Here is a 21,907-nt window from a genome sequence, read left to right on the forward strand (position 1 = left end):
CAAAAAAAGATACTTCAGGAGAATATCTTCATGACTTTACCAAAGGGAGGGATTTCTTAAACGTGTTAAATCCATGAAGTCAACTGACTTAAAGTTAAGGATTTCTGTTCATCAAAAGACACCACAGTCGGGTGCCTGGGTGGCTCAGTCGTTAAGCGTCTGTCTCCAGCTCAGGTCATGATCCCGGGGTCCTGGGATCGGGCCCCGCATCGGGCTCCCTGCTCGGCGGGAAGCCTGCTTCTCCCTCTCCCACTTCCCCTGCTTGTGTTCCCTCTCTTGCTGTCTCTCTCTCTGTCAAATAAATAAATAAATAAATTTTAAAAAAAGAAAAATAAAGACACCACAGTGAAAAGAGGAGTCTTAAATTGGAAGAAGAAATTTGCAACACAAAAATAAACAAAGAATTAGTATCCAAAAAGTATAAACAACTCTGACGAATCAATAAGGATAAATAAATTAACAGAAAAATAGGCCAAACCACAACAAAAACTGAACAGGAATTTCATAGAAGAAGCACAAATGGGTCTAAAACATATTGTGATGGTTAATTTTATGTGTCAACTTGGAGGGTGGTTTGGGACAAGATCAACATTTAAACCAATGGGCGTCGATTGACAGCTGAATGGATAAAGAAGATGTGGTATATACATACAACGGAATATTATGCAGCCATCAAAAGGAATAAAATCTTGCCATTTGCAACGACATGGATAGAACTGGAGGGTGTTATGCTGAGCGAAATAAGTCAATCAGATAAAGACATGTATCATATGACCTCACTGATATGAGGAATTCTTTTTTATTTTTTAAAGATTTTATTTATTTATTTGACAGATAGAGAGCACAAGTAGGCAGAGAGGCAGGCAGAGGGAGAGAGAGAAGCAGACTCCCCGCGGGGAGCCCGACGCAGGGCTTGATCCCAGGACTTCAGGATCATGACCTGAGCCGAAGGCAGTCGCTTAACCGACTGAGCCACCCAGGCGCCCCCTGATATGAGGAATTCTTAGTCTCAGGAAACAGACTGAGGGTTGCTGGAGTGGTGGGGGGGTGGGAGGGATAGGGCGGCTGGGTGATAGACATTGGGGAGGGTATGTGCTCTGGTGAGCGCTGTGAATTGTGCAAGACTGTTGAATCACAGATCTGTACCTCTGAAAGAAATAATACATTATATGTAAAAAAAAAAAAAAAAGAAGAAGAAGAAGAAGAAGAAGATAGCAGGAGGGGAAGAATGAAGGGGGGGGAAACCGGAGGGGGAGAGGAACCATGAGAGACAATGGACTCTGAAAAACAAACTGAGGGTTCTAGAGGGGAAGGGGGTGGGAGGATGGGTTAGCCTGGTGATGGGTATTAAAGAGGGCACGTTCTGCATGGAGGACTGGGTGTTATATGCAAATAATGAATCATGGAACACTACATCAAAAACTAATGATGTAATGTATGGTGATTAACATAACATAATAAAAAAATAAAAAAATAAACCAATGGGCATCGAGTAAAGCAGATTGCCCTTCATAATGTGGATGGGCCTCATCCAATCAACTGAAGTCCTAAACAGAACAAAAAGACCAACCTCTCCAGCAAATCACCTGCAGACTTATGTCTACCCCCAGCTCTCCTAGGTCTCCAGCCTGCTGGCCCATACTGCAGATTTGAAACTTTTCCAGTCTCCATCATCATGTGAGCCAATTCATTATAATAGATCTCTTGAGATATATATATATATATATATATATATATATATATATATATACATATATATACACACATCTCACTGGTTCTGTTTCTCTGGAAACCTTAATACACACATATGAGAATATGCTCAATCTCATTAGTAATCAAAGAAGTAAAAATTAAAACCACAATAAGGATTTATTTAATACCCATCAGATTGGCACTTAATATTGTCAGTCTTAAAGATTTACTAATAAGTATTAGTGGGGATTTATAAAAGGGATCTTCTCATACCCTGCTTATGAGAGTGTAACTTAATACAACTTTTAAAAAACAATTTAGGGGCGCCTGGGTGGCTCAGTCATTAAGCGTCTGCCTTCGGCTCAGGTCATGATCCCAGGGTCCTGGGATCGAGTCCCACATCGGGCTCCCTGCTCGGCAGAAAGCCTGCTTCTCCCTCTCCCACTCCCCCTGCTGGTGTTCCTGCTCTTGCTGTCTCTCTCTCTGTCAAATAAATAAATAAAATCTTTAAAAAAAAAAAAAACAATTTAGTACTCCTACCTGGAAATTTCACTACAAAGAATAAACCTTAAGAAAAACTCATGCACCATGGCTAACAATACTGCATCATACATTTGAAAGTTGCTAAGAGAGTAGATCTGAAAAGGTCTCATCACAAGAAAAAAATATGTAACTATGAGTAGTGATGGATATAAGTAATCTTACTGTGGTAATCATTTTCCAATATATACATATATCAAATCATTATATCATATACCTAAAACTAATATGTTGTATGTCAATTATATCTTAATAAAAAAATTTTTTTTTACTAATTTTCTAAGTAATCTCTACAGCCAACATGGGGCTTGAACTCACAACTCCAAGATCAAGAGTCTCATGCTCTACCACTGAGCTAGCCAGGTGCCCCAGAAAAAATTTTTTTAAAAACTCATGCACATAGGTACCAGGAGACACATCCAAGAACATCTGGAGCAGAAGATGTTTGTTCTTTGAAAGAATAAAAAACTGGAAATAATGCAACCATCCGTCAACAAAAGATGAAATGAGTTATAATATAGTCACCCAATAAAAGACTATGTCTCAATGAAAATAAATTAATTACTGCTACCTACATCTTATGCATAAATCTCAAAATCATGGTTCAGTGCAAGAATCAAGTACAGATGAATTTTTTAAATGCAACTCTATTTACATTAAGTTTAAAAATAGACAAAAGCTATCAATATATTTAGAGATCTATAAATAGGCAGCAAAACTATAAAGAAATACAAGGGAATAATTAGTATAAAATTTAGGATAACATTACCTCTGCTTGGGAGGGAGAAAGAAGGGGATTTGGGGAATGGTAACAATCTATTTCTTGGCCTGAGTAATAGTACATCGCTGTTTATTATATTGTTTAAAAATATGTGTGTATGTATATATACATTTTTAAACACTATTTTGCTTCTCTACCACATTTCATACCCACAGACAACCACTTTTCCCTGAGGAATCTATAAAAAGAAATATAAATTATGCCACCATCTAAGAGTGCTAAAAAAGATACTTTCCGATTCACAGCCTTCATCTAGAAAACAGATCTGATAATCATTATAAATCAGTCTCATTCAAAGTTTAAACAATATACAAATTATTGGTTTTTACCTTGTCAAATAAAGAAAAAAATTTTACGGGTTATTCAAGAAGTCAGTATCATTTAGGATAACTTTTCAATAAATACTAAAAGGAAAAAGCATGCATGCTTCTTGCACAAGCTGACTTTAGGCCTTGGGTAGGGTAGACCGCAACTCCCTTGGACGATTTACCTGATACTCAGGTCATAACTCCCGCTCAGTAGAAAGTTCTCCTCCTCACACAAGAAGAGGGCGCGGACACTCCCAGCATGGCCTCGGAACGCAATGGGTAACTCCTTTACTTGTATGACATCTAGAAGCTGGATCTTCCGGTTGGATGACACTGCAACCAAATCTCCCCCAGAATAGTGAATGACTCTGTTTCGATCCCACCTGAGTTGCCGGGGGAAAAAGATGATCCATGAAAGAAGAGTTAGTGTCCTACCAGAACTCTCTTAATATGATGGCTGTCACCTGCAGCAATGGTATATGGGAAGCAGATGGCACATCCCTGGTGGACCCCTACCTTACACCATACCAAAAAGTCATTTCAGGTTAAAACCTAAAGACAACAGGCAAAACCATGAATGAAAGAAAGAAAGAAAGAAAGAAAGAAAGAAAGGAAGGAAGGAAGGAAGGAAGGAAGGAAGGAAGGAAGGAAGGAAGGAAGGAAGGAAGGAAGAAAGAAAGAAAGAAAGAAAGAAAGAAAGAAAGAAAGAAAGAAAGAAAGAAAGAAAGAAAGAAAGAAATCTTTCTTTATGATAAATCCCCAAGAGAGGACGGAATAGGCATCATTTCCCAAACTTATTTGACCACAGGTATCTTTTTTTGTGGAAAATCTCAGAGGAACACAGCTGGGAAGCCCTATACCAACAGCATATCCCACTGTTTCTTTCCTTTTTTTCTCTCTTAACCAATAGCCAATGAGTATATATTAGGTTCAAAGTCCTGTGCTAACAGATACCATGGGAAATACAAAGATGAATTAAGATATGGATCTTGCCTTCAATGAGATTGCAGTCCAGGAAAACAGGGGAAGTTAAGTTAATTTTCCAATCAGAAGATTATTAGCAAGTAGATAAAATATGAGCAAGATGACCAAATCATTTATTGTCCAAAATGAGACTTTTTTATTGTGAAGGGGGACACTATTATTAATAATTCCAGGACCACAGAGTAAAGTGGGATTATTTTAGCAAACAGGGATGTAGTCATGTCTGAATATGAGAAGTAATTCTTGATATTTTCATCCTCATTCCCCTTGTTATATGTAGAGTTCAATCAGCCATCACCTCTTCTAAAGGGCACCATGCCGTCCATAAAAACTCACCTTTGCCTTTCCCCTGTCCGCTGTGTCTTCGCCCTACTGACAGCTCAAGATGTAATTTGTAATTAACATTCACAGTCAAAAATAAAATAGAGAGAGACAGCCTCCACAAAGCCTGATGAATAAAGAGTGAAGTCCTAGGCCTAAAGTATGGCAGAAAGTTGATTATTGGGGCACCTGGGTGGCTCAGTTGGTTAAGCATCCAACTCTTGGTTTCAGCTCAGGTCATGATCTCAGGGTTGTGGGATCAAGCCCCGCATTGTGACGGACTCCATGTTCAGCGGGGAGTCTGTTTGGGATTCTCTCCCTCTCCTTCTGCCCCTCCCCCCACTTGGGCTCACGCTCATTCTCTCTCTCAAATAAATAAATAAATCTTGGGGTGCCTGGTGGCTCAGTCGGTTAAGCGTCTGCCTTCGGCTCAGGTCACGATCCCAGGGTCCTGGATTTGGGGTGGCTTTGGGCTCCCTGCTCAGTGGGGAGCCTGCTTCTCCCTCTCCTGCTCCCCCTGCTTGTGCTCGCTCTCTGAAATAAATAAAAATCTTTTAAAAAATTTTTTTAAATAAATAAAATTTAAAATAAATAAATTAATTAAAGTTGATTATTGAAGGTCCTTCTATGGCATATACAAGGGATATCACACCATGCACTTATCATAAATACCATCTTCATATTTAACATGGAAAGATACCCACAGTACTTTGCTGGAGTGGGTTACAGAAATATGTACAGCATAACCCCATTTTTAAAGACTTTATTTATTTGAGAGAGAGAGCGTGAGATAGAGAGAGAGCACAAGCAGGGGAGAGGGTTAGAGGGAGAGGGAGAAGCAAACTCCCCACTGAGTAGGAAGCCTAACATACGACTAGATCCTAGGACCCTGGGATCATGACCTGAACCGAAGGCAGATGCTAAACTGACTGAGCCACCCAGGTGCCCCATAACCCCATTTTTATTAAAAATTTGTAGGTAGGGGCACCTAGGTGGCTCAGTTGGTTAAGCGTCTACCTTCAGCTCAGGTCATGATCCTGGGGTCCTGGGATCGAGTCCCATGTCGAGCTCCCTGCTCAGTGGGGAGTCTGCTTCTTCCTCTACCCCTCCCCCTGCTTGTACTCATGTACTCTCTCTCTATCTCAAAAATAAATACATAAAATCTTTAAAAAATAATAAAATAAAATAAAATTTGTAGGCATACATGCAAAGAAAATTCTAGAATATAAACATACATGAATATTAATATAATGAATATTAATTCATGTATTGATATACATGAAGATTATAGGAGGTCTTTGCTTTTCTCTATACATTTTCTGGCATTTGGTGGATTCCTTCTGCACAATAAGCATATATTACTTCTAAAATTAGAATAAAACAATAAAAATATTTCAAAAAAAAGGAATGCTTTCATGCATGTGACTTGTGTGAAAGACTGTTGATCAGTATACCCAAAATTATAATGGAAGATGTCCTCTACCCACTGCGGAGAATGGTGTCAACATCCAGCACTATTCTCCGAAGGGGATCTCGTGTTTGTGGGGTGCTGGAGCTTGAGGTGAGGAAGGATTGCCTTTCCAAGTGAACGGGGTCATGGGAATCCTAAAGACCCCTAAAGTGTGGGTAATTCAAGGGTCCCTGAAGACCTGGATTCTGACCCCGATACCTACGTGTCAGAGAGAATGCGGATATTATAAGTCCCACAGAAGACATTTCTCTCCTCCATCTGGACCTGCTGAGTTTCCTGGTTCTGGTATGCGGCCCACAGGTTGTAGTCATTCTAACAAGGGAACACTTGGAGTCAAAGCACAGTGGCAACTCTACCCCGGACCCCAAACATGCACCCCCTAAGGTCTTCCCGGGCAGGGACATAAGGGCCCAAGGAATCTTCCTCTTTGGGCTATGGCTGCCACTAGGTGTGGGTAGGGAGGGACCCATGAGCAGGCCCTAAAGAATCCACGGACAGTCAAGGGTCCTGACTCGTCCTCCATCTCTTTGTATTTTCTGTGTGTTCTGGTTCCATGAACTTTCGAGGTCAGTGATCACTCAACTTTTCCAAAAATGAGCTCACAAAGGGTAATGCTTACAAAATAGTCACAGGCTATTTTGCAGAAGTTGGGGTTTCGTGGGTACATTGCATATACCTTACAGTACAGAGCGTATTGATGGGAACTCAAGCCCTATGTGAAATCACAGCTACACACTCTACGCATTTGTGCCTCGAAGTCTGCACACAGAGGCAAGCTTGATTTCTCATGAAGTACATCACTTGCCCCACGAAGTATTCTCATCATTTTAGATATGAGATACAGCTGAGCCCCAGAGAGAAAAAAATCAATTTTATCAAGTCTCAACGGGGGTGTTTTCCTTCCTTTTTTAAGAGTTTCTTCCTTCCTTCTTTCCTTCCTCCCTTCCTTCCTTCTTTCCTCCTCCCTCAGTCCCTCCCTTCCTTCTCCCGTCCCTCCCTCCCTCCACGGCACATGTTCTGAGACACTATGGCCTGCCAGACATACTAAATTCTGGCACAGATGACTCAACCAGCCTCTCAGTTTCACTCCTCTTTCTGGCCATACTCTTCACCCTCAAATAATAGGAAATGATAACCATGCTAGCAGGAAACCAAAAAACAGTGTGAGTTTATCATGAAAGCAAAGAAAACCACAGCATCACGTTTGGACCTGGGAGCCCTCCTGGGAACATCTCTTCAAAGTCTCCTTCCTACTTAGCCCTCACCATGCCGGTCAACTCTTCCTTGGGATGCCTGTTTTTCTCGGCTCAACCTCCTTCTTGATCTTTAGCCCAGTAGTGATGTCCACCTCAGGAGCCCCTCCGCAGAATCTGTCAACCTGCCTCCCCTTTAATGTCCAAGCAGCTCTGATATCCTGCCTTGAATTAATCAAGACTTCCTTGGCTTCTCATGCCTGGGCTGGAATTCCTCGGCTCTTTGTCATCAGCTAGGTTTTGAGAGCCTAGAAGCTCCGTGGTGGAGTCATTGGGAGGAAAAAGACCTGATTCAAATCCCAGCTCTGCCACTGACCAGCTAAGAGACCTTTGGCAAGTTCTGGAATCTCACAGCCTTTATTTCCACATCCAGAAACTGGGAGCAATGATATCCACTCGATCTACAGTGAAGATCAAGTGAATGATGTCTACAAAGCCCTTGGCACCACGCCTGGCACACCATTCAACCTCAGGACCCATGGCAATCATCAGCCCGGAGAAGCACTATACCTTTCGCTAGCAGACCCCTTAGCTGCCTTGTCTTGTTCCTTCATGTTTCTCGTCTGTTGTCCATAGGGCTTTACCTGTTTCTCTCTCTTTTCTTAAATTAGAACATTTCTAAAATCTTAAACGCTGCTTGGGTAGTCCTTTTTTGTCAGGCAATTACTAGCTATGTCACCTAAACAAGAAGGGTGTTAGTTCTGTTATACTTAGAGCAACAAGCTTGGAAAGAACGGGTCAGTGTCCAACTTGTATCTCTGTCACTCTGTCTGGGAGACCTGAAACTCTCTGCACCTCAGTCTCTTCATCTGTAAAATGAGTGAATGGGCCAACTCAAAGATAAAAAGTTGCAGGTCAGATGAAGTCCACAAATGTGTTTTCTTTGGCCCCCACAGTTTAAAAAAAAAGAATGCTTTTAATTGGTTGCCCGCATTTAAGGAAAACGAGAGATGTCACAAGATAATTCAGATTTCTAACTTTTCTTGAAAGCTCAGATGGACGGGGAGGTTGAGGTCCACAGTCTCCCATGGCAATAATTCGCCGGAGCTGAGTAGCAACTGGCCCCTTCAGATGGGGAGGGAACTCTCCAGCTCATGGTGGTTCTGTCACACCCACTCACACCACCAACCTCCCTCATTCCTGTGACCTGTCTAGCTTCTACAGACATATGAACTAGATGGTCGCTCTGGTCCCTTCTACCCCTCAAATTCTAACTCATACTACACAGTTTCCGTATGAGAAGCTACAGTCTGGCCACCCCTCATTAAGTATCCTTTTGGGGCCCACTGAAGAGATTTCAAAAGAGAAGGCCCTTGAGCAGAGAGGAGGGGGCAAGAATCTGATGGTTTTAGGAATGACCACCATGCCTGGATAAGCTATATAGAGAGCTCAGTCTTTCATCAGCTCTTCATCATTGTCTGAGATTTGATAGGGAAGTTTATGGCTAAGTAACTGCCCCCCTTCATTCCTAGAACCAGAATAAACCTGGAAGTGAGAGGGGAGAGAGCTTAATTCATTCGGGACCCTGGACATTCTGGACCCTCCCTGACCCTCACATTCCTGAGCCACAGACTCTTACAGCCTCTGGATGGGTAGACTGACGGATGCTGAGGAAAATCCCAGCTATCACTGACAGCCACTCATTTCACAGATGAGGAATTTAAGGCTGAAGTAGAGGAAGTCATCTTGCTTAAGGACACACAGCACAGAACTCTGGTCTCCCTTAGGGACTGTCACCTCCCAGACCCTAAATCCATACTCTATATCCTCTATCCTCCCATTTCCTCTACCCTCATGTGACAGCTGAGTCTGGACTCCAGCATGGCTAAGGAGAACAGGACATCACAGTGACTTGCCCCAGATGCCGCAACCACCCACCTTTGTTCTCAGTTTCAATTTCTGATTTTTCACACGCATACGCTTCCCGTTATCAGTTATTTTAGGAACCGGGATAAAAAGCCTGTTGGCATAATGAGGATCGATTCCCTTTGTGTAGGATCCCTGAGGGAAAACATAAACAGAAAATGGTTATTACTCTTGGCCCTTACGCTCCAAGAGGAGGGGGAAACTAGTACTTGGCAAGATCTGAAAGGTGGGTAAAGTCTGGCGAAGGAAGGCCCAGGCCTGGCCCGTTAGGCTGGTAGTATGTGCAGATTGGCGTGGGGTGGATGATGAATACCAAATACATACAGGGACACCAGCAGGAAATGGCCAGCAGTCCTCAGTTTCCCAGAGGATGGCCCGCCTCACAATGCCTGCCTCTCCCTGTCTTTGGTTATCTACGTCTGCTGGGAAAAACTCAAGCTACCAGGAACCCATGATGCAGGGTAAGGCTTCAGGCAGGAAACAGAAGTAAAAATGTCAGAGATGGGGGCGCCTGGGTGGCTCAGTTGGTTAAGCGACTGCCTTCGGCTCAGGTCATGATCCTGGAGTCCCTGGATCGAGTCCCGCATCGGGCTCCCTGCTCGGCGGGGAGTCTGCTTCGCACTCTGACCCTATCCCCTCTCATGTGTTCTCTCTCTCTCATTCTCTCTCTGTCAAATAAATAAATAAAATCTTTAAAAAAAAAAAAATGTCAGAGATGGATACTATTCCAGGAGAATTGCATCTGGACCCAAGAATATGCTTTTTGATCTTTGAAACATCTGTGTACCACGTGAGGAGGCTCCAGGAACATACTCATGGCCCTCTTATTGCAAAAGCCACAATATAGCTCTCTGGGGAAAACAATCCCCCGCCCTGCGAGGGGTGATTAACAGAGAGACCAGACACAGAGGAAGCGACTACTGAAGCCTACAAAGCAGCAAACATGGAGCAGAAGGCCAACTAAGGGTCTACGGAATAGACCAGAAAGGCCCCAAATCAGGCCAAGTCCAACACAGAAATGAGGCCAGTCTCCAGATCAACCCCTCCCAGATAGGAAGTACCTGCAAGAAGGTAATATGGCCCTGAATGAAAGTATGCATCGACAGATCCATCTTCACCTGCTGCACCAGCATGGCCCAGTGCCAGCTCACGGAGGCACACCTGTTCAGGCTGTTTTTATCCAGCATACCTGAAACAAAACAAAACAAACCAAAGACATGGACCTGGGAACCTCCCAACCAAGCCACGATGCGCAGCATCTCGAGAAACCCCCCAGCACAGCCCGGCATACTTAGAATATACTTGGAGAGGTGGACGGGCAGGTAATGGATGAAGTCCCGGAATTTGCTAACCCCGGAAGACAGGTCTTTGACAACATCCAAATCAACCAACAGATCGGAGGGGGTGTATTCTGCCTTCGACAGGTCTGCTTTTCTGGAAAACAGCCTATTCATCTCGGAAATACACTGGATCGAACTCTTCCATGGTCCTTCTAGAGGAAAACCAGACAAAGGTGCGGGATGGGGTTGATTTTATGGTAACTCCAGGCCAAGAGAAGCCCTCAGCAAACCCTCTCCCCAGAAATAGAGCTCATCGGAATCCACCCTTAGACCACTGGATTTTTGTCAATATTTCTGCCAAACTGGAAATAACAACCTCCCCAACCAAATGCACAAGGACTTTTCAGCCTTCCCAGTTCCAGGAGATACCTAGAGTAGCAAAGCCTGCCCCACTCAGGTTGAAATGGCCTTGTGCCTGGAATTTCCTTAGAATACCCCAAGGAAAAAACAAATTTAAACAATTTTGTAAAGGGGCAAATGAATGACATGAATGAGTCTAGTGTTGACAATTATCGAAGTTGAGGGATGGTTATGTGCCTAGTGATTACACTGTCTTATCTGTTTATGAAATCTGGAAGTTTCCAGATAAAAAGTGCTTGAGAATCAATGCTTTGTGTTTCTTGTAATTACATCACGTAGAGATTTCGCTTCACAAACCAACTCAGGAGAGCCTTGAGGTTAGGCCCCAGGTCCCCCTACTGCTTTTGTCTCCTCCTCAAGACTGAATCCAGTGCTATAAAAAAATAGGCATTGATGGGCTGACTTCTAGAGGTGCCCACCACACCAAAAGGTCAGGGGTCAGATTAGGGATGGTGGCCCGGGGCAGAGGGAGACTCCAAAGGAAACCCTTTGATAGTTTCCTTTCTGAGCTCTATTTTCAGGTGTCTCTCAGAGGCACCAAGATGGAGAAGTGAAAACATGGACTTTAAGGTGATAATGACTACCTTTAATTCTTGCTTCTCCCATACCGGATGCGGGATTCGATGACGTCATAAGGATCAGTGAGCCCAACACACTGTTGGTGCCAAATGAACGTTCGTGTCCAAAATCTGCCACCGCCAGATGCTACTGCCCTGTGCCTGCCACTCCAACCCCATCGGGACTTCCCAATCTCCTATCTTTTAGCTTTCTTGCTACAAGCTGACTTACCAATATTAGATGCCCCAACTCCCATGTTTTCAAGCGACTTTTCTTTTCCTGAAGCTCTGGACAAAGGGAAGGATGCGTTCTTGGTGCTAGCTGCCCAGAAAACATCTGAGGTCTCACACTGCGCGTTGTAGTCTTTCTCGGGAAAGAAAAACACATCACTAGTGTCTTGATCGAGGCCTGAAAAGCCAATGGCCAAGACAAGGTTGCTCTTTAAGCGGGGGTGTGGAGGAAAGGAGGTGAGACCAACACTTTAATTTCTACTAGCTTCTCTTCAATCTACATGAAACAGACCAGGCCAGTTATGTCTGGTTTTTCAGGGGCGGGGTGAGGAGGGGGCTTCAGAGTTTCTATACAAAAATTGCAGAAAGGGGCGCAGTGGGTTTAACGTCTGCCTTCGGCTCAGATCATGATCCCAGCAACATGGGATCAAATCCTAGGAAGGCATGGGCTCCCTGCTCAGCGGGGAGCCTGCTTCTCCCTCTCCCACTCCCCCTGCTTGTGCTCTGTCTCTCTCTCAAGTAAACAAATAAAACCTTAAAGAGAGAAAAAGCTTAAAAAAAAAAAAAATACAAGAAATAAATAAATAAATGCCTGACAGTTACAAGTTCTGTACTTCCTTGTGTGTGTGCATTTTATACTTTTCTAGAAGGAAGTCACGGTCAATTTCTCCTTCAGTGAACAGGACTGCAGGTGAGGACAAGGAACTCTATCCCGCATTCTGGAAGATCCCCGTCTACCTAAGCTTGTCCACACCCTGGGTCCCTTACAGGCTCCCGAAGTCTGGCTTCCTAGTCCACCTGCGCACTCATTACCTGCAACATTGTTCTGCTGTCTCAGAAACAGGACTCGGATGACATTGGCCGCCGTGAGCAGCAGCTTGGGGTCGCACATCTGCAGTAGCAAGAGCGTGTAATTTGCCTTGGTCCGGTGGGTGCTTCTCCCAAACCAGTACAGAATCTCCCTCATCTTCTGTTCTACGGTTTTATCCAACATCTGGTTCAAGGAAGACCTGACGATTTTCCCCTCCTTCCTGCTGAGGTTGATCCGGGACCGGCTGTAGATGAAATCCTTCCCCTGTGTGGTCTGAAGGATATTCTGAAAATAGTGCAGCAAATAGAAGCTATCCAGCTGCTCCAGGATGCTCACTAGAAACCTCCTCTGGGGCACCTCTCCCACCCTCCGGAACCACTCTTTGGTAGAGAAGATCTTCCAAGCCAAGACACATGTTTCGCACTTTTGGCACACGGGGACAGAACTGTCTCCCCTCTCACAACGAAAATAGGGGGCATTCCTGAGCCTCGGGTCCAGGTTTTCCATGATCCTGAGATGACCAGCTCATTTTATCCTTGCCCGTTGTCAACCCCACTACACACCAGAGGTACAGGAGAAGCTGATAGGTATCCCAGTTGAGCCTTTTCTATTATAAACATTTCCCAGAGGAAAGGTAAACCCCTGCGTTGGATGGAAAGCTGATCTCTCCCAGAAACTGCCAGTAGAAGTCTGGCTTTTTGTACTGACCTCCTAGGAAACATGGCTTTTACCGTAAATCTCCTAAACCGGGCACTGCTTAGCTGCAGGCAGTTGCTGTATATTCTGAAAGAGCTGGTCATCCCATTTCTAGAACAACAAGAATAGGGTTAGTCCAATTGAAGTAATACGTGGAACTCTCTTAAAGGAAAAAAAAAAAAAATATATATATATATATATATATGGTGTTGAGCTTCAATTGTTTTTGTTTTTTTTTTTAAGATTTTATTTATTTGAGAGCGAGAGAGAGAGAGAATGAGAGAGAGAACACGAGAGGGGGTAAGGTCAGAGGGAGAAGCAGACTCCCTGCTGAGCAGGGAGCCCGATGTGGGACTCGATGTGGGACTCGATCCCGATCCCGGGACTCCAGGATCATGACCTGAGCTGAAGGCAGTCGCTTAACCAACTGAGCCACCCAGGCGCCCGTGCTTCAATTGTGATTAATGACTTGTAAATGTAAATGTAAATGTTCATGATGTACTTCTTACATTTGTAGTTGTTTGGCTATAAGGTGGCTATCCCAATGATGCTGAATATGTGTATATTCGTTTTCTAAACTCATCGTCGAACTGAAAACACAAATGCTTAAAATGAACGTAAGTCGTTTTCACTGTTTCAGAATGCTAACCAGTTACCTCTGCTGGGAAGCCCTCCTTTGTGGAAAAATTTCTCTCCGCCTCAATCACACGCAGGAGCATGTGTAGGGTCAGGGTGGCAGTACAGTGACTGAATTTGGCGGGGGTGGGGGGGGGGGGCGGGTGCTGCCTGGGGTGCATTAATTTGAACACAACCCAAGGAAGTGTTTGAAAGCAAAGAACTTTTGATTACCTGATGCAAGTAAGGAGACAGGGAGATCGCTCTCAAAGCACCGTCTCTCCGTGGGATGAGGACAGGAAGCTTTTATTCAGTGTATTAGGGGGCGGGGGCAAGGAGCTTGCATATACATTAAGGAATTGATACATATTCTATTACTTGGGCATTTCGGTTCAATTGCTCAGACCAAGCCCGTCCACATGCTAGTGCATGCATTATGTCCAAAAAATGGCAGACAATTCCACCCATAGGGGGAGAGCTTAGTATTATAAGGAGCTAAAGGTAAGTTCAGGACAAGTTTGCGGGGCGGGGCGGGGCGGGGCGGGGGGCGGGGGAGGAGTCTGTGCAGATTCTCAGCTCCAAGCCCGCTCAGACTGGCTCCGGTAGAAGCTATCAGGTGAAATATCTAGCTAGGGGCTATCAGGTGAAACACCCAGCTGAGCAGCTCCCAAAACACAGCACATTCCTCCCTGGCTCTCCTCCATTCCCCCTCTTCTTCCTTCTGCTGCTAGCTCTCAGCCCCCTGAGTACCTCCCAATGCATCCCAGGCAACAGTGTAGCCGGGTGGAGAAGAGTGAGGGGTCTGGGGTCAGACTCCTGGGTTTGGACCCCAGCCCAGCTGCTTACATAGCTCTGTGTACGCAAGCACATTACTTAATCCCCTATGCCTCCGTTTGTTCATCGTAAAACAAAGGCAACAATAGTTTCTACTTCGGAGTCAGTTTTTAGGAGGGATTAAATGAGATCCTATATGCAAAGCACTTAAAAGATCACCTGTTACATATTCAGCCCTCCATGAGTGCTAACTATTGTCCTATTGTCGTTGTCATCATGGGTGTCATTGGGATCATTTTCTGGGCAGCCAAGGAATCAATGCCCGCTCCAATCTCTACACGTGCGTATGTGCATACATTGAGATGCATGTAAAAAAATGACCCTATGCGTGCATGGTTTTTAAAAGAATAATGACAAAGGAGCACCTGGGTGGCTCTAGGGTCTAACTCTTGATCTCAGCTCAGTTGGGCTCCAAGCTGGGCATGGAGCCTACTTAAAAAAAAATGACATGAAATATGGTGTACCTATTTCGTGAAGTCTTTATACCACTTGCCGTGGCTTATGATCCATTCAGGAGTGATGACTTGGGACATTAAAGCCAACCGTCTGATGCACGTGTTCCCTCAGGTTCCCAAACAGAAGGCTTCTGCTCTCACTTATGACCCAGAAAGAGACCAGGGGCTCAGTGGGCTTTTCAAACATTTTGAACAACAAAATCCTATTAGCAAGTCGTATCTTCTGTAAAAGCTCAATGTGGAACATAGACAAAAGTGACGTTATATTAGCATAAATCTATAAGTTCAAAGTTCATTTGTTAGCAAGGCAATTATGGAGAGCAATGTGGCTATTCTGATGAAGACAAAACCTGGAGACCTGAAGTTAAAGATGACAGACACACCGGACGCCGGGGGCTCAGTAGGTTAAGTGTCCGACTCTTGGTTTTGGCTAAGATCATGATCTCAGGGTCGTGAGATCGAGCTCTGTGCTGGAGCCTGCTTAAGATTTCCTCTCTCCCGGGGCGCCTGGGTGGCTCAGTCGTTAAGCGTCTGCCTTCAGCTCAGGTCATGATCTCAGGGTCCTGGGATCGAGCCCTGCATCGGGCTCCCTGCTTCTCCCTCTCCCACTCCCCCTGCTTGTAGTCCCTCTCTTGCTGTGTCTCTCTCTGTCAAATAAATAAAATCTTAAAAAAAAAAAAAAGATTCCCTCTCTCCCTCTCCCTCTGCCCCTCCCCACTCTCTCAAAAAAGAAAAAAAAATACAGCTTCCTTCTAGGATTAGATCAGATGTGTGAGACCAGTTGTCACTGCTCTTATTGTTGTTATAATGATTTCCCTAGATTAGGCCAAAATGTTTGCAGTAACTGAGCATTTCTGGTGCCCGCGTCTGGAGACCAGTCACAGTTCAGGAAAGATATTGGATACCATTGGTCGGCTTGGTGGTAAAGGCAGTCTCCCACAAGGGTCGGGGTTGGGGACAGGAATTAGGCTGGGAAGGAGATCAGTTCTAACAGCTCGGCCTCTTCTGTCTTGATTAGTATCTGGAGAAGAGGCGAAAGTGGATTAGCATCTAAACTCCCCGGGAAGCCAGGCAGAGGAGGGTGGCCAGGAGTAAGAGTGCCCATTCACAGAGGGCTTGGGTGTGTAAGCAGGAGACGTACTACCCCTAGAACTGCTACAAGCTGAAAGTAGCTTGTGTTTTTTTGTTTTGTTTAGGGGGGAGGGGTGGGGAGAGGCAGAGGGAGAGAGGGAGAGAAAATCTTCGGCAGGCTCCACACCCAGCACGGAGCCTGATGCCGGGCTCCAACTCCCGACCCCGAGATCATGACCTGAACCGAAATCAAGAGTCAGACGCTTAACTGACTGAGCCACCCAGGCGCCCCTAAAGTGGCTTGTTTTTGAAGGTTCAAATTAATCAGTCCAAATTAATCAGACATACATCAAAGCAGTTTTATGCACCCAACTCAGTCTTGATTCCATGCTGAGGGCCAACTGTGGCCCCACAGAGGAGCACAAACCTGGGAGTCAGAGAGACTGGCTGGGACCCCACTACTGCTCCTGACTAGCTGTGTGACCTCGACAAAGCCTGTCTGAGCCCCCATTGTCTTATCTGTAGAAGATACATAATCCCGGGGCACCTGGGTGGCTCAGTCGTTAAGCGTCTGCCTTCGGCTCAGGTCATGATCCCAGGGTCCTGGGATCGAGCCCCACATCGGGCTCCCTGCTCTGCGGGAGGCCTGCTTCTCCCTCTCCCACTCCCCCTGCTTGTGTTCCGTCTCTCGCTATCTCTCTCTCTGTCAAATAAATAAATAAAATCTTTAAAAAAAAAAAAAGATACATAATCCCCACCCTGCAGGGTGTTGTACTATGACTACGTTAATTAAAGTAGGTGAGCATGGAATTTACTTCTGCTTCCTCTCCATTCCACTCACTACCCCTACACACACACACACACACACACACAGCATCTTACCTGCAAGGTGACCGGATGGGATAAGCCAAAGGTGGGGAACTGGCACCACTGGTCCCCAACAAGGCAGGCAGGCAAATAGGTCTCATCAGACTTAAGACCCAGAAGAGGAAAACAGTTCTCAAAGGAAGGCTTTGGGGCTGGGAAGTCCACCTGGGGATTTCTCAAATATCCAGGCTACCAGTAGCCTGGAGGCTTCATGCCAGTCTCCTAGCTGTCCTTTCTGCCCTGTGTTCTTCATGACTCTGATTAAATCATCTTCCCTACTTCCTTTTCCCATCCTCTCGTGCAGTTTGGAGAACCCCAGAGGGTACGGCTGCTTCACCCCACCCAGCTCTGCTGCCTTAGCTAACATTGCACCCACAGCCACCTGCCTGGCTCAGCCAGCATGAAATCAGGAAAGGGCTCGGGGGGCCGGAGTAGGAGGGTGTGGGTTGAAACCAGGCTGTGTTACAGCCAGCTACATGCCCCTCAATAATTCCCTTGCCACTCCGGGCCTGCTCCCCTTCTGTAAAATGGAGATCGTACTTCTGCCCAGCTCACAGGTGAGTGTCAGGGTCAAATGAATGGATGCATTTGAAGGGCATTTTTTTTTTTAAAGATTTTATTTATTTATTTGAGAGAGAGAATGAGATAGAGCATGAGAGGGGGGAGGGTCAGAGGGAGAAGCAGACTCCCCGCCGAGCAGGGAGCCCGATGCAGGACTCTATCCCGGAACTTCAGGATCATGACCTGAGCCGAAGGCAGTCGCTTAACCAACTGAGCCACCCAGGTGCCCTGAAGGGCATCTTATAGTGTGTGAAGAATTACACCAGTGCTGATATCAGGGAAAGCGGGGGGATCTCACATTTTATCCTCACCTCCCCATCATGCGGAGTTACAAAGTTAATTGAGCAAAGTCTCTGTTCCTAAGAAGTCTGTGAATTTCCAGGCGCCGAATTGCCCTTGGACTTTGCAAGAAGCGGGTGGAAAACAAGGGCATTGGCCAGAAATGTTTTATTATCCACAAGCGGGAGAACCAAGACAAGCACGGAAAAGTTTGAAACCTCGCTAAAATAGCTGAATCCCCGAGGAGATAGGGGACCCCCTGGGGTGGCCAAAAAAGTCTTCTGCTTGTACTAACAGTAGCAGGCGCTTGCTATTTGTAGTTGAAGAGCAGAGCAGGTTAAGGAGAAGAGATAGATGTAAGCCCGTGGTTCTCAAACTTACATGGGCTTCAGAATCCCCTCAAGGCCTTAATAAACCAGACTGCTAGGCCTGACCCCCAGAGTTTCTGATCCCTAAATCTAGGCTGGGAGCCCAAGAATTTACATTTCTTTTTTTTTTTTTTTCTTAAGATTTTATTTATTTATTTCAGAGAGAGAGAGCACAAGAGGGGGGAGGGTCAGAGGGAGAAGCAGACTCCCCACTGAGCAGAGAGCCCGAGGATGTTGGGCTCGAGCCCAGGATCCTGGGATCATGACCTGAGCCGAAGGGCTCCCTGCTCAGCCGGGAGTCTCCTTCTCCCTCTCCCTCTGTCTGCCACTCCCCTTGCTTGTGTTCTCTCTTTCTCTGACATATAAATAAAATCTTAAAAAAAAAAATCATGCTTGAAACTGACTGAATAAAAGATGGGGCCAGGATGCAGACAGGAGGGCCTGGGAGGTATAGCTGGAAGAAAGGATTACACGGGTTTTTATGGGAACTTCTGGAAGCATGTTGTAATTTGAAAAGGTTGAGAACACTGAATTGCTAGAGCTCGAAGCACCTCAGATAGGATAAGGGGTTCGTTGCAGTTTGACTATAGTAGCTTAGTAAGATCTTTTAAAAATTATTTGTTTGTATGAGACATAAACACATACACTTTTTTCCCCCAAGTAATCAGGGTCACTACATTAATTAATTTGGGGGGAAAGTTGTTAGTTTGGGGGAAAGGATTTTAACCCCGAATGCCTGATCACTGCTATGCTGACCCTCGGTCTTTGTTAGATGACCTGTTCGCCCTCTTCTTTTCTGGTACCTGGCCTCCTCCCTCCAGGGAGACTGGATTTTCTCAACAAGACTAGAGAACAAACCGGAAATGAAGATAAAGATGAAGCATGTCCCAGCAAAGCCTGGACGACTAGTCACTCTGCCTGAGCCATACACAGTATGTGCCCTGCATGTGCATATCAGGTGCACATGGTATAGTGACCCTCCCTACAAGGCCTCCTCCCCTACCACCGCCACCATGTTGTGGGTGCAGAGGGAGGGGAGTCGAGCTCAAATCAGAGGGCGCTAGAAGAAGCGGGAAATGTGCATGCTACCATTTCTTCCATTTCTGTCTTTGGCTAATGGGGCTGGAGTGGTGAGCCCCGAAATGGGGGCAGTTGGTTGTAGAGATGGGGAGCAATCAGGTGGATGGTCAGTCAATGACACAATACAAAATTCAAGATGGCCCCAGAAGACGTTGAATTAGAGGCGATACACCAGACATGGAATTGAGGGATGCATTCCATACGCTTTATCTGTTCCTGTCGTGAAGACTAGGTTCCTTTTTTATTTTTTTAAAGGTTTTTTTTTTTTTTTTAGATTTTTTTATTTATTTGACAGAGAGAGACACAGCGAGAGAGGGAACACAAGCAGGGGGAGCGGGAGAGGGAGAAGCAGGCTTGCCGCCGAGCAGGGAGCCCTATGCGGGGCTCGATCCCAGTACCCTGGGATCATAACCTGAGCCGAAGGCAGACGCTTAACAACTGAGCCACTCAGGCACCCCTAAACTAACTTTTTTAAAGTTTTTTTTTTCTTTAAGATTTTATTTATTTGATAGAGACACAGCAAGAGAGGGAACACAAGCAGGGGGAATGGGAGAGGGAGAAGCAGGCTTCCCGCCGAGCAGAGAGCTGGATTTGGGGCTTGATCCCAGGACCCCGGGATCATGACCTGAGCCAAAGGCAGACGCCTAACGACTGAGCCACCCAGGCACCCCAAAAAAGATTTTATTTTTAAGAAAACTCTACACCCAGGCGCCTGGGTGGCTCAGTTGGTTAAGCGACTGCCTTCGGCTCAGGTCATGATCCTGGAGTCCCAGAATCGAGTCCCACATCGGGCTCCCTGCTCGGCAGGGAGTCTGCTTCTCCCTCTGACCCTCCCCCCTCTCATGCTCTCTCTATCTCATTCTCTCTCAAATGAATAAATAAAATCAAAAAAAAAAAAAGAAAACTCTACACCCAACATGGGGCTTGAACTCACAACCCTGAGATCAAGAGTCACATGCTCTACCAACTGAGCCAGCCAAGTGCTCCTTGAATAGTAGATTCTTATTTAGTTCTTCAGATTCTATTACTTTTCACTTAAATTTAAATCAATTTTTGGGGGCTCCTGGGTGGCTCAGTCAGTTAAGCATCCAACTTTTGATTTCGGCTCAGATCATAATCTCAGGGTCATGAGATTGAGCCCCACAATGGGCTCTGCACTGAGCATGGAGCCTGCCTGCTTAAGATTCTCTCTCTCCCGGGTTGCTGGAGTGGGGGGGTGGGGGGTGGGAGGGATGGGCTGACTGGGTGATAGACACTGGGGAGGGTATGTGCTCTGGTGAGCGCTGTGAATTTTGCAAGACTGTTGAATCACAGATCTGTACCTCTGAAACAAATAATGCAATATATGTTAAGAAAAAAAAAAAAGAAGAAGAAGAAGAAGATAGGAGGGAAAGAATGAAGGAGGGAAATCGGAAGGGGAGACGAACCACGAGAGACAATGGACTCTTAAAAACAAACTGAGGGTTCTAGAGGGGAGGGGGGTGGGGGGATGGGTTAGCCTGGTGATGGGTATTAAAGGGCATGTTCTGCATGGAGCACTGGGTGTTATGCACAAACAATGAATCATGGAACACTACATGAAAAACTAATGATGTAATGTATGGTGATTAACATAACAATAAAAAAATTTTTTAAAAAACTAATAATGTCATGTATGGTGATTAACATAACAATAAAAAAATTTTTAAAAAAACTAATAATGTCATGTATGGTGATTAACATTAACAATAAAAAAGATTCTCTCCCTCTCCTTCTGCCCCTCTCCCCCTGCTCTCTCTCTAAATAATAATAATAATAATAATAATAATAAGTAAAATAAAAATATAAATCAACTTCTTGTGATCAAAAGATACAGCTAGTTATGTTCTGGGTCACTAAGTGCCTAGCATAGTGGCTTGCATGTTATAAATGCCACATGTGTTGAATCAATTTGATTTGAGGACAGTCATTCCAAAAACATGCTGAACCAGGTTAGAGAAATAAGGACTCCATGATTGGGTCAAAATTCCTGTCTCCTCATTCCATCATGAACCTTGGAAGGATGTGGGAATTCACTCAGGTTCCATAACATTCCTGGAAAAGAATGCCTTACGCACTTGAACTTCAAAAGGTTGAGACAAGAATGAATTACGTAGTGGCTAAAATTACCTTCTGACTCTACAATCACAGGTGGTCTAGTAATGGAACAAAAACAATCACGCACCAGGAGGAGCTCCTGATGAGTTCAGATTTTTTTCCAAATGCATCTACACAACGGAAGAGGAAATAAATGTAGGTAAATACAGAAGGGTGGCGCACACGCACATACACAGCTTGGGGGAAATGACAAATATAAAATAGGCCTTTGTTCTCTTGTTTTATTTTTTTTTTAATTTGTTCATTTTAGGCAATTCCAGTTTGAGGACCAAGAATAAGAAAAAAGATATGTCCGTCAACGGAAGCAATGACAGGCAGAAAGTAGATGTTTCTAACTCTCATTTTTGCTTTGATCTTTTATATCAAGAAAGGAAGTATTGACCCTGAAACTGAATGAACAAAAGGAGCTAGCAGGGAAATGAAGGTCAAG

At 44.9% G+C, this 21,907-nt stretch overlaps 1 protein-coding gene across 10 annotated transcripts in view; it reads right to left on the reverse strand.

Annotated features, from left to right (window-relative positions):
* FBXW10B (F-box and WD repeat domain containing 10B) overlaps positions 1-21,529 on the reverse strand; it is a 47,035-nt gene extending 25,506 nt beyond the window's left edge. For 4 of the 10 annotated variants that reach the window (XR_010408661.1, XR_010408662.1, XM_064583090.1 and 1 more), the window contains exons 1-7: positions 12,518-13,210; positions 11,706-11,837; positions 10,508-10,708; positions 10,278-10,405; positions 9,229-9,351; positions 6,300-6,409; positions 3,504-3,704 (exon numbers count right to left, since the gene is read on the reverse strand). Coding sequence is in view for 8 of the 10 variants with exons in the window: in XM_064583090.1 (XP_064439160.1) it covers positions 3,504-3,704; positions 6,300-6,409; positions 9,229-9,351; positions 10,278-10,405; positions 10,508-10,708; positions 11,706-11,837; positions 12,518-13,022 (1,400 nt within the window). In the remaining 2 variants the exon portion in view is untranslated. The other 6 variants (XM_064583086.1, XM_064583094.1, XM_064583088.1 and 3 more) reach the window with 5 other exon arrangements.
* Between the last annotated feature and the right edge of the window lie 378 nt (positions 21,530-21,907).

The sequence above is a fragment of the Mirounga angustirostris genome, unplaced genomic scaffold, assembly GCF_029215605.1.
Source record: "Mirounga angustirostris isolate CCGP_5_RB_7025 unplaced genomic scaffold, mMirAng1.0.hap1 SCAF_17, whole genome shotgun sequence".
Taxonomy (NCBI): domain Eukaryota; kingdom Metazoa; phylum Chordata; class Mammalia; order Carnivora; family Phocidae; genus Mirounga; species Mirounga angustirostris.